We start from the raw sequence: 11,512 nt of genomic DNA on the forward strand, positions 1-11,512 counted from the left end.
GCTCAATGTTACCTTTCACGTCTCTGAAGAAAGAGACGCTTTGATAGTGCAAAGTCTATCTATTAAAGCATATTGCCATATTCAGCTGAAAAACATTTTACCCCTTCATTCTGATAGAAAGACAATGCTATGTGCAAAGCGAGACTCTATTTGTTGATACTATTCTAAAGAAGGTTGCCTCTTTCTGGGGGCATTCTGTTTTGTCACCAATTCTTCCGTCTTTCTCACTGTACACCTGCGCCCAGGAGCAGAATTCTTCCGCCCATTTGAGGCTTGATGGAGGATCCCATTGGTCCCTGGTGGTGCCTATGCTGGGGTGACGTCACAGTTGCCCCTGCAGTGTGAATGAATCAAGCAGCTTGTATGATCCACATCAAAAGAGCACGGCGAAATCTCGCACGCATGGACAATATTCCAGGATAATAAAAAATACCGGACTTTAAAGGGACAGCTAGATCTACAGAAGGGTTCATACCCTGTTTCTATTTGACATATTCTACATTTTCTCACTAAAAGACGGGAGCTTCAGCCCACCTTGTTGAGCGTGTATATGTGTGTGTTTATTCCCGGTTTTGGATCACAATGATGCAAAGTGCTGCTGTTCTACCAACAGAGAGTCCTGTGAAGGGTGTACCCGAGATACTCGGAGTGCCAATGCAACGTAAGGCTTTCCACTTCCTTGTCTATATTGATTATATCATACGGAAATTGGCAGCCGAGCTCTGAAATGCTGCAGGGCACTGCTGTAGAAAAAATATGTAGCGTTTAATTAAACTGGGTTGAGGGACAGACAAGCCAGGCTAAAGAAGGCAGTGATATTATTCTATTGGATCATATATATTCATATTATTCTACTTACTCATATAATGTGTGTTTCATATTATTCTTTGAAGTGAGGGTATTATGCATTTCATTTTGATCTTCTGGTCCTCATGTGGAATTTTGTGGAATGCTGTATGGATAGAGATTCTTTATCACATGTAGCCTATGTCTTGTTTAAAGTGTGCGTTTGTACTGCTCGTAATGTTGTCTCCAACCCCCAGCCTTATGCACGAGTTGTACATGCTGGTTTTAAACTATTAGAACCCATGAGCATATATAGGCCTAGGTTGGGACATGTGTGTAATAGTATAACACTCATCAAGGCATAAACACTTTATGTTTGTACATTTTCTTTTTATTATACAGGAATATTCATATTCCCTACCTCGAGCGCATTTTTTTATTCTATTCCCTCGAGCTGTATGAGAAGTTTGCTTCTGGTCAGAGATGAGACAGCTGTTTATTTGTCTGGCCATGGACGAGAGATCAGACGCTCTCATCACCTACTCTCCATACCCCACCAGTTTGACTGACAGCTATTACTGAGTCGTATCGAAATTATCCAGGCTATGTATGCGTATGCTTTGATGTTTCTGCTATAGCTGTGTTATTGTACAATTGTAGGCTACATAATTGTACAATTATGTTAGTCTTATTATTGTTTGACACATAGGTTGTAGGCTATATTACACGTATAGATTGTGATATGATATTATAGCCTACTTAAACAAGTAGTTTTAATTTTTATTTTAAAAATGACAAACGTGGAATATTTCACTACATTGTGTGTGCGGTAAATACTTTACCTCAACATCAAAGCAAATAATTGCTCATTATCTTCGCATCTGCTCTTTAACTCAGTTTTGTTCATCTACGCTATATAATCTGATCCTGCAATCAAGATGGAACTGGGTTGGATACATTCCTGACCTAATTATTCATATGCGAGCCACGGAAATGTATAGATAGACCTACTCTATTACCTCTAATGTTGCTTTTAATCCACAATGAAATACTATATAGTTTACATCACAGATCCAAACGAGTTGTTGCTTCTTTCAGCGCAGGAGAGTATATTTTTGTTCAAAATCTAGCATCATTTATCATTTAACCCATTTAAAAGTGTCTTGAATTGACCTTCATCATCCATAATGTTTAATGCACAAAGTGAAACAATGCAGAATTGTGAAATAGAATTGGTTTAACCTATAAAACTATATGTTAGTGGTGTATGCTCTTTAATTTTGTAAATCGAAGGAGATTGTGTAAAGATTGTGTAAAGATTGTGTTAAGATTGTATAAAGATTGTATAAAGATTGTGTTAAAATCTTGCCACTCAACCCCCCTTGGTGCATACATGCAGGATTTAATACCGCATTACGCTGGGAATAAAAGCAATTTAGTATTATGTATCTAAACATTATTATCGTGATTAATATGGCTGTTAGCATGCTCTTATGAATATGGGTAATTATTCTAAACCGTTTGGATACAAGAAACGTTTAGGCCCCAAGAAAAATAAGATTATTTTCTGAATAGAGTTTACAGTCTGCTTGCTTTGAAGTGTAGGTCATGCAATCTACAAAACATATGAGCTATAGGCCTATGAGCTCAATGTGGCCTGTGAGCTCTATAGGCTATGTGCTCGTTCCCTATAAGACCTACAGTTATTCCGATATTGTAGCTAATAAGTAAGTTGGGTGATATGAAACACTGTTTTTTAGTCCTGTTAAAAAACACAATTAGCCTCTGCTAATCGAAATACAGTAAAACAGGATGATATATTTATGTTGTAGGAGATGCATATATTGTAACTGAGAAAAGGAAGCGTATAGGATCACATTTGATTAGATTTGAGGACCCCTCTTGAGGAGGCTCACAAGAGATCTTAAGTGGTATGATCGTGTGAGTTACAAGTTATGCAGAAAGAGAGAGAGGGTGAAGGGGCTATTAGACATCGAACGTGAATACTGCCAAGATTGGCCCTCGTGCTATCCTTTCAGTATCATCACTTACACCAAAGCATAATGCATAACGCTCCACAAATCAGGGTATTTCTTTAATATTTTGTGGATGTAAAATACACCTAACTTTCATTTAAGTTTTGTAAAAAGTCTTAAAAAGCCATGTACTCCATAGTTATCTCATTTGATTGTGAAGTTGATTGGGAAACACCTGGTATGCCGATGTCTGTACAGGCTAATGCCACATCGCAATAGTACAATTAAAGAAATGGAGCTTTGCAGCATCTCAAAATGCAACTCCTGTACATTGTATAGGCTACCGTATCACCTTCATAAGTGTATTGTAAAATCAACCCTCTATTTGTGCATGCTTAGCTTAGGCCTTGTGTATAAATGTTGTTGATTGAGCAGCCCTCCAGAAACTATACATAAAAATGTAAATGTTTTACTCTTCAAAAATGTCTCCCAACGTAGGCTACAGTATGAAGATGCATATGTAGGCCTACTGTATTGTAATTGTTTTGAAATGTTGTCATGACCTCCACAGCGCACATTTAAACAGCTTGGTATGGGTGTGATTAGATTACTGATTAGGCAGTATGAGTTAAACAACTATTTATTTAAAACAACAATTAGCTTGGCAAAGCCTAATTGCAGACATACTGTAGATACAGTACAAATATTAAACTGCTCGAGCACAAAAAAAATCACCTGGCCAATTATTTTGTGCACAAAACGGTGCTTATTGCATCCGTTTTCATGAGTTTGAGGGGTCAGTTTCAATTTCGATCTCTTCATGCCCTCACCCGCTATTCTAAGATAGTGAAAGGGTAATTTAGTCTACCATGAGAAGCCTCTCTTCATCTGGCCATTGTTCACATGCGGTACCATTGCACTGACGACAACGGAGATTGAGGGAAATTATTCCCGAAGTTTCATTTTCTGAAATGAAAAAAAAAGAAGATGGCTATAATAATAATAATAACAATACTATTAATATGTATTATTCTATCACATTATAATATATATATATATATATATATATATATATATATATATATATATATATATATATATATATATATATATTTATAAATATAAAAATAACTCCTTTTGCATAGACTATTCACATTAATAGCGACACTGTGCTGGTGTTACGATGTTGATGGTGATAATAGTGCATTGTTTTTAACACTATAAGGGCGAGGTTATTGCTCCTTCTTATAGCCCAGTTTTTTTTTCTTTCACGTTGTTTATGACTATTAGTATTTATTATATATATTTACTACTTGGTTTCGAATCAGTCGGCTTATCCAATCAAATCCACTTCAAAGCTAAATATTGTGGCACTGGCACAGGCCTTTGATAAACCTAAGTCGAATGAGTGGCATGATGATACAATTTACTCTGTCAGACCATATTTGTTTTCAAATATGGGTCACAATGATGAGGAATTAGGCTACATTACCGATTTTGTTTAACATAATTTTAGCCGGCTCTGATCTTTAAAACCTGCAGGGGCAATGCTCACCTTGTCTCCTTGCACTATTCCACCACCAATATTTTATCTTAACTCATGCTGTGTGTTCTCTCTCTCTCCCCCCATAGAAATCCCCCAGTGTGCGGGCTGTAGTCAACAGATCCTCGACAAGTTCATCCTGAAGGTGCTGGACCGCCACTGGCACTCCAAGTGCCTCAAGTGCGCAGACTGTCAAGCGTTGCTGGCAGACAAGTGTTTCTCGCGGGCAGGAAATGTGTACTGCAAAGAGGACTTCTTCAAGTGAGTTCCACTTCTTCATCTTAAAACATTCACCTATCTTGTTTGAATGGGAATTTTGAGAATTTGATTGCTGCAAGCTAAGTGACATTACTTGTAGAAGTGATTTACTTTAATATTTGTGAGCTCAAAAATGGCAATAAAATTGCACTGATTTTGAATTGTAAAATCTGTGACATGATCAGAGTGGTCTGTATTGCATGTTGCTTTTGAGGAAAGATTTGGTGAGCACATTACTCACGGACTAGGTTTGACTTCACTTATCATACAGGACTAGTGCTAGTGAGGATTTTCCTCTTTACATAGTTTACTTTCATAATATAATGATGTGAGATAATGGATGTTATAAAACAGGCTTGTGTCAATACTTAGTGACAGGACCAACACAATGAGGTTAATCAAGCTGAACATCCTACAACATCCTCCTGCCTTTCTGTCCTTGTTGAATACTTATGTTGGATAAGACAGAACACATAACACTCAAACTTTCAACTCCAAAGACACTCTATATACTAATTAAATTAATTACTGATCTACCAGCCTTAGCTGGACACACACAACAGCAACTTGAATTTCTTCTCATCCCTCTTTCTCTCTCTTTTGCTTCCATCTTTTTACGATTGAATTTCTGAGGCATTAAAGAAGTAAATTAAGTTAGACTTTTATCCAAAACAGGATCAGTACTGTCTTTTACTAAATCATGTTTGAGAGGTTTTAATGTCAGAAGCTTCAATGAGACCTAAAAAGCTTGCGAGTCAGAGAGTGGAGATTAACTTTATTAGTCGGCCCTGGGGACAATAGGGGCGGTTTTTGCTGTTAAAACTGCAGTGATGCTGTGTGTGCACTATGGGGATGCTACCGGAGACAGGGAGAGGAGTAGAGATGATGGGGCTGAGGCCTGGGCTGGAAACTGGAGTAGAGTGCAGGATTTCCTAGCAGTAATGAAGAAACTTCTCCTTGGTCTAAAGGAAGGGTTTATTTTTCTGTATAGGCTTTGTGATTTACAGCCCCATCCCGAGTCAGTGCTTTATTGGTTCTCTTCAGCCTGTTTACTGTGCAGGGCTCTTTCTACTGGTTCTTATAGCCTCCACTTCCACTGCATTGATCCAGGCCATTCGTCAAGCTGAGGACAAGCCCACCACCAACACAAATACATTCCACCACTGATGCTTTGCCCCTCTACAACTAACCCAAGTAGTATTACAGATACTATTATTACAGGTGGAAGTGGAGATGAAAACTATGCGTGCTACGTTATAACTATGTTATAAGGCCATGTTATCTTCAGCCTCTGAACATTGGAGATGCATCCACCTGTTCTGTGTGGGGTTTGTGTATCTGATGGCAGGTGTGTGTGTGTGTGTGTGTGTGTGTGTGTGTGTGTGTGTGTGTGTGTGTGTGTGTGTGTGTGTGTGTGTGTGTGTGTGTGTGTGTGTGTGTGTGTGTGTGTGTGTGTGTGTGTGTGTGTGTGCGTGTGTGTGTGTGGCTGTGTGTGTGCGTGTGTGTGTGTGTGTGTGTGTGTGTGTGTGTGTGTGTGTGTGTGTGTGTGTGTGTGTGCGTGCGTGTGTGTGTGTGTGTGTGTACTTGCAGGCGGTTTGGAACAAAGTGTGCGTCGTGCCAACAGGGGATCCCTCCGACCCAGGTGGTGCGGAAGGCCCAGGACTTTGTGTATCACCTGCACTGCTTCGCCTGCGTCATGTGCAGCCGGCAGCTGGCCACTGGGGATGAGTTCTACCTCATGGAGGATGGCAGGCTGGTGTGCAAGGAGGACTATGAAACAGCCAAACAGAATGGTAGGTTTCTGACTGGGCCATCCTACTAGTTCTATGGCCAATCGGCCATCAAACACCATCCAAATATTTTGAAAGAATAATTCAGTCTTATCTCCCTGGTTGATAAACTGTCATATTCAGAACCTCTTCAGGGAATTGACTTGAATTAACTATCTAGAGCTGGTGTGATGCTCTGAGTAATGGGTCCAGCAGGGTCCAGCAGGGGAGCTGTGGAGAGTGGTGCAGGAGTTAGCAGCCCATTCAAAAGCATTCAGACAGGGAGTTCAGCAGACAGCAAGGTGCAATTAACTCCTTTATGTACAATAATACTGAAGCATTGAGGAATCACAAGAGACAGTGGGATAGTGAAGCGACAGAATCATCATAAACCCAGCCGGATGGGGTCCCAGTGTCTCTCAGTGTCTCTCAGTGTCCTGCTTGGGCATTAAATCTCCAGTTGCTGTGACCTTTTATGGATCTGATACTGAAAGCTCTGCCTATGTATTTATGGAAATTTCCATGGCCCACTGATTGATTATGTTAAGTGATGCAATGCACTTTTACGGTGGGTCCCCAATAACTCCCTTCTTCTGGCATTCCCCAGGGAGATTTATATCCCCTACAGATAGAGTGGGACAGTTTCAGAAGGGTATTGACTTGCCATACATGGCCACTCAGTCCATCCAAACCTATATGATGTTTTCAAAAGCGAAAAAGCCACAAGTTGATTTCAATTTTAAAAAATGCAAATATTGCAAACAATATTCTTCCAGAAGATATTCTTTAATTCTTGCACATCTTTCTCAGATGATTCAGAGGCAGGGGCAAAGCGACCACGGACCACCATCACAGCCAAACAGTTGGAGACCCTTAAAATTGCCTACAAGAACTCTCCCAAGCCAGCGCGACACGTCCGCGAGCAGCTCTCCTCAGAGACGGGACTGGACATGAGAGTAGTGCAGGTGTGTGCCTCAACAGGATCTTTAATTCCAAGCTGAGCAGTTGTCTAGTTTGGACTAGCTTAAGATAACATCCCAGTGATAATATGCAGATATATACATGAATTAGAAGTCAAACGTCTCTACTCCCACAATGGCAGGTGTGGTTCCAGAATCGTCGTGCGAAAGAGAAGCGTCTGAAGAAGGATGCAGGGCGGCACCGCTGGGGTCAGTTCTACAAAAGCGTCAAACGTAACCGAGGGGGCAACAAAGCAGAGAAGGAGAGTTCAACAGACGATGCGGGACTGAGTGACAGTGAGCTCAGCTTCAGAGGTCAGTATGGCTAACCCAACCCCAAACCTCCTTCACTTCACATCTTTCTCTCACTTCTTCAACTCCTCCTCCTCTTCCTCTCTTTCTTTTCACACTTCTCCAATATGGAGCCTACACGAAAAGAGAAGCTTCTACTGTGCAAATTACATTTTAGACATCCTCATGATTTTATGGTTGTTTGATGTTTGTGAGCCCGTTTTGGGGACTCATAAAAGTCTCAAGCAATTTTTAAAAGGAGGCCATTTTTACGAGAAATGAAAACCCCATAGAAGAAACTCTATAAAGTAGGTGAAGCTTTTAGTCAATTAGAGGGAAAGTGCTCTGGGGCATTGTTGTTATTGAAACAGCACTGGAGGGACTGCCGGAGACAAATATTTTGTATTACACGCACAGACCCCCTTTGTTTGAGCTTAAGGTAAATCACAAGTCTTTCAACCTCTTACTAAGCTCTGGGGGAACACTACACACCCATGCCATTTACCTAGATGAAATTCAGATTATGTTGCCTCAATAAAAATATTTCATAACGGCACTTAATTCTATTTAAAGATAAAAGCTGGATAATGTTGATATAGTTGATGACAGCACCATAGAAGTGTTAAAACCCTCCCTCCCTTCTCTCTGTAGATGACCAGATCCTGTCAGACCTGGGCCACACCAACGGCCTGTATGGGAGTGTGGGCGACGGGGGAGTGTTGAACGGAGGCTTCTCTCTGGACGCTGCTGGACAGCCCTATCATGACATTCGGACTGGCAGTCCATACTGCCTCCCCCAGTCGCCCTCGTCCATTGCCTCACTGCCCGGCCACACCCCGCTGCTCAACAACCTGGGCTTCACCATGGACAGCATCATGGCCCAGGGGGGGCAGGGAGGCATGGGGCAGGCTCTCAGGTCCATGGCAGGAGGCCCCACCTCTGACCTCTCCACGGGAAGCAGCACGGGCTACCCAGACTTCCCCACCAGCCCTGCATCATGGCTGGACGAGATGGACCACTCCCAGTTCTGAGCTCCACCATGAACACAGCAGACTGACTGTGGAACAGAGACAGACGAAGCAGGCTTTTTACATTTCTATTTCCCTGAAACTGATATTGCTTGTTGTCCAATAATGGTTGTGGAAGTAGTAGGTATGCCGGACAGGCTACACTTCAGCTACCCTCCCACCACATTAGAGTAAAGGATGTGTGGAGACCCACCACTGACCTGAGCAGAGGCGCCACACAGAACAGAATGGCAGGACAAAACACTAATGAATGTTGAACTTACACTGTATTATCTTTTTTTATGGATAGATTTTATTCCATTCTCTAAAAAAACTGGATTTGACATTTCCAGCATGAGTTTCTGCATTGGGATGATGTTTGTCATTAAACCCTGAGGCAAGCCCAAACAGGCATCAGCAATGTTAGGGCCACAATCTAAATGGAATCCCTAAAAAAAGAAGCTTCCTGCATGCTTCTGAATGAGGAGGATCAATGTTCATATAAAAGCCTTTTACATTGGCAATGCACTTTACACTTCTCCTCTTTTGTACATGGACAGCAACAAACAGAAGAGAGATGAATGCACAATGCAACCCAGCAGTGTTTCATTTGAGAACTAGTTTCAAACAGCGACACAAGTCTAATTTCACAATGCAAAGGTTTTTTTTTATGTAATGCTGAAACTAGCAGCACTGGGTTTTTAGGAATTACTAGATGTTGGTCTATACAGTGTGGGAGCCATAGAGTATTCTGTATATGTGAGGGGGAAGTCGCTTTCTTCAAACCCATTCTCTTCTGTAATGTAGGTGCTCTTGTTCTTCTCTGTGAATTATCTGTAGTCCTGGGGGTACACTTTTGTCAGTATTTATTTATCTGTTGTTCTTACTCCAAGAATATGCTCTCTGCTAGAAGTCGTCATGACCCAATGACTGTAGGATAGAAAGAAGTGCAAAGGCAACCCAACAACAATGTGGAAATTCACATTTGATATCCTCTTTTATTGGTGCAGCTGACAACATGGGGAATCTTAACTCATTATGACAGATACAGGAACAGAACAATCATTTTACTAAATGTTTCATTAATGCAGTATATTTATTTATATGAGAAAACACACACCAACCTAATCTTGACTGAGGAACATTCACTGTTAATGCTGAAAAGTCATAAACAGCCATCCTGGCTCCAGTATCTTTGGCTGCTTAGAAGCTACTCTTCTCTGTCAACAGATGTAATATCACCCATCAATGTATACTGAACAAAAAAATAAATGCAACGTGTTGGTCCCATGTTTCATGAGCTGAATTTAAAAATCCCAGAAATGTTCCATATGCGCAAAAACCTTATTTCTCTCAAATTTTGTGCACACATTTGTTTATATCCCTGTTAGTGAGCATATTTCCTTTGCCAAGATAATTGATCCACCTGAAATATCAAGAAGCTGATTAAACAGCACGATCATTACACAGGTGCACCTTGTGCTGGGGACAATAAAAGGCCACTCTAAAATGTGCAGTTTTGTCACACAACACAATTCCTGAAGTTTTTAGGGAGTGTGCAATTGGCATTCTGACTGCAAGAATGTACAACAGAGCTGATGCCAGATAATTGAATGTTAATTTCTCTACCATAAGCCACCTCCATTGTCATTTTAGAAAATTTGGCAGTACGTCCCACCGCAGACCACGTGTAACCACGCCAGCCCAGGACCTCAACATCCGTCTTCTTTACCATCAGGATTGTTTGGCTCCCAAGTGGGTGGGTCTATGCCCTCCCAGGCCCACCCATGGCTGCGCCCCTGCCTAGTCATGTTAAATCCATAGATTAGGGCATAATGAATATATTTAAATTGACTGATATCCTTCTATGAACTGTAACTCAGTAAAATCTTCGAAATTGTTGCATGTTACGTTTATATTTTTGTTCAGTATAAATACATGCAAAAGGGATTATCAAACGTAATACTTAGAGACAGTGGAAAACAGCTGATGGCCTGATTGTCATGGTATCATGAATATGCTGTTGTGTCATGCGTTACAGGCTGTATCTTAGGACCCGCACTGGGTGAGATGAGAGAGGTTTTACAAAATCTCAGTCTTGTGTGATGGTGTTGGTTTCAAGACTTCCATGTTGTTTCTAAAGATTTACGACGAGAATAAGTGTACAAGGGGACAGAACAATTCCTGTAAAAAAATCTCAATGTCTGCTAATTTATATTTCTTTCCGTGTCAATTGCCAAATGTTGAACCAGCTGAAAAGAGCATACATTATGCCAACCAGAAAGCAAACAAAAAAAACATGCAAATATATACACACACCAATATACTTTTTGTTCAATCTGTTGCCTCAGAACTTTGCGTCTTAATTGTTGTAAATTTTGTACAGTTTCAAAAGGTGTTGACAGTCTTGTTTCATGAGCGCTATTTATTGCCAAGTGTCTTTAAAAAAGATGAAACAGATAGCACTGAAACTATTCATATATGCCTTCTGTGCATTGATAGGAACTGTGTACAGAAATATCTATATGAGGAAATAAAGCTAAAATGTCTTTGGATTAAAGTGGGTGTATTTCTCTTTAATATTTACATGTATATTCTATCATAAAGCAGATAGCAGATGCAGTTAGAAGAGATTAGTCTTCAGACTGCAGAGGAAGAGGATGAGCAACAACTCAGCAGTGGGAAGGACCTAGCTATGGCCGGCCCACCACTAAAGAACCAGAAGAAAAGAGGAGGGACCATAGTTAGTGTTTCCTTCTCATAGGGAAAGGTGTGACAGACAAGCAAAGCAAGGGCCTAGGGATTGTTCACTCAATTTCTATAATTTGTCAATCTTGTTCTTACCTTGTAAGAAGCATATGGGCCAGGAGTGACTGCAACCTATGATTCATATTTTATGACTTAGCTATGACCATGCACCAGA

The 11,512-nt window shown here is 40.7% G+C and overlaps 1 protein-coding gene across 1 annotated transcript; it reads left to right on the forward strand.

The window, feature by feature from the left end:
• Window positions 1–582: 582 nt before the first annotated feature.
• On the forward strand, window positions 583–8,613 carry LOC120054491 (LIM/homeobox protein Lhx4-like). Its single transcript, XM_039001916.1, has 6 exons — window positions 583–661; window positions 4,395–4,566; window positions 6,154–6,356; window positions 7,143–7,297; window positions 7,435–7,606; window positions 8,234–8,613. Exons 1-6 carry the CDS (start codon window positions 583–585, stop codon window positions 8,611–8,613), a joined length of 1,161 nt encoding a protein of 386 aa, XP_038857844.1.
• Window positions 8,614–11,512: the final 2,899 nt, after the last annotated feature.

The sequence above is a fragment of the Salvelinus namaycush genome, chromosome 10 (assembly GCF_016432855.1).
Source record: "Salvelinus namaycush isolate Seneca chromosome 10, SaNama_1.0, whole genome shotgun sequence".
Lineage (NCBI taxonomy): Eukaryota > Metazoa > Chordata > Actinopteri > Salmoniformes > Salmonidae > Salvelinus > Salvelinus namaycush.

What these genes read in the sequence shown, in the direction of transcription:
- LOC120054491 (XM_039001916.1), top strand. Translation starts at nt 583, where the DNA reads ATGATGCAAAGTGCTGCTGTTCTACCAACAGAGAGTCCTGTGAAGGGT. An exon ending in ACTCGGAGTGCCAATGCAAC is followed by an intron (nt 662 to 4,394) that starts GTAAGGCTTTCC and finishes CTCCCCCCATAG; the next exon opens with AAATCCCCCAGTGTGCGGGC. An exon ending in TGGACATGAGAGTAGTGCAG is followed by an intron (nt 7,298 to 7,434) that starts GTGTGTGCCTCA and finishes CCACAATGGCAG; the next exon opens with GTGTGGTTCCAGAATCGTCG.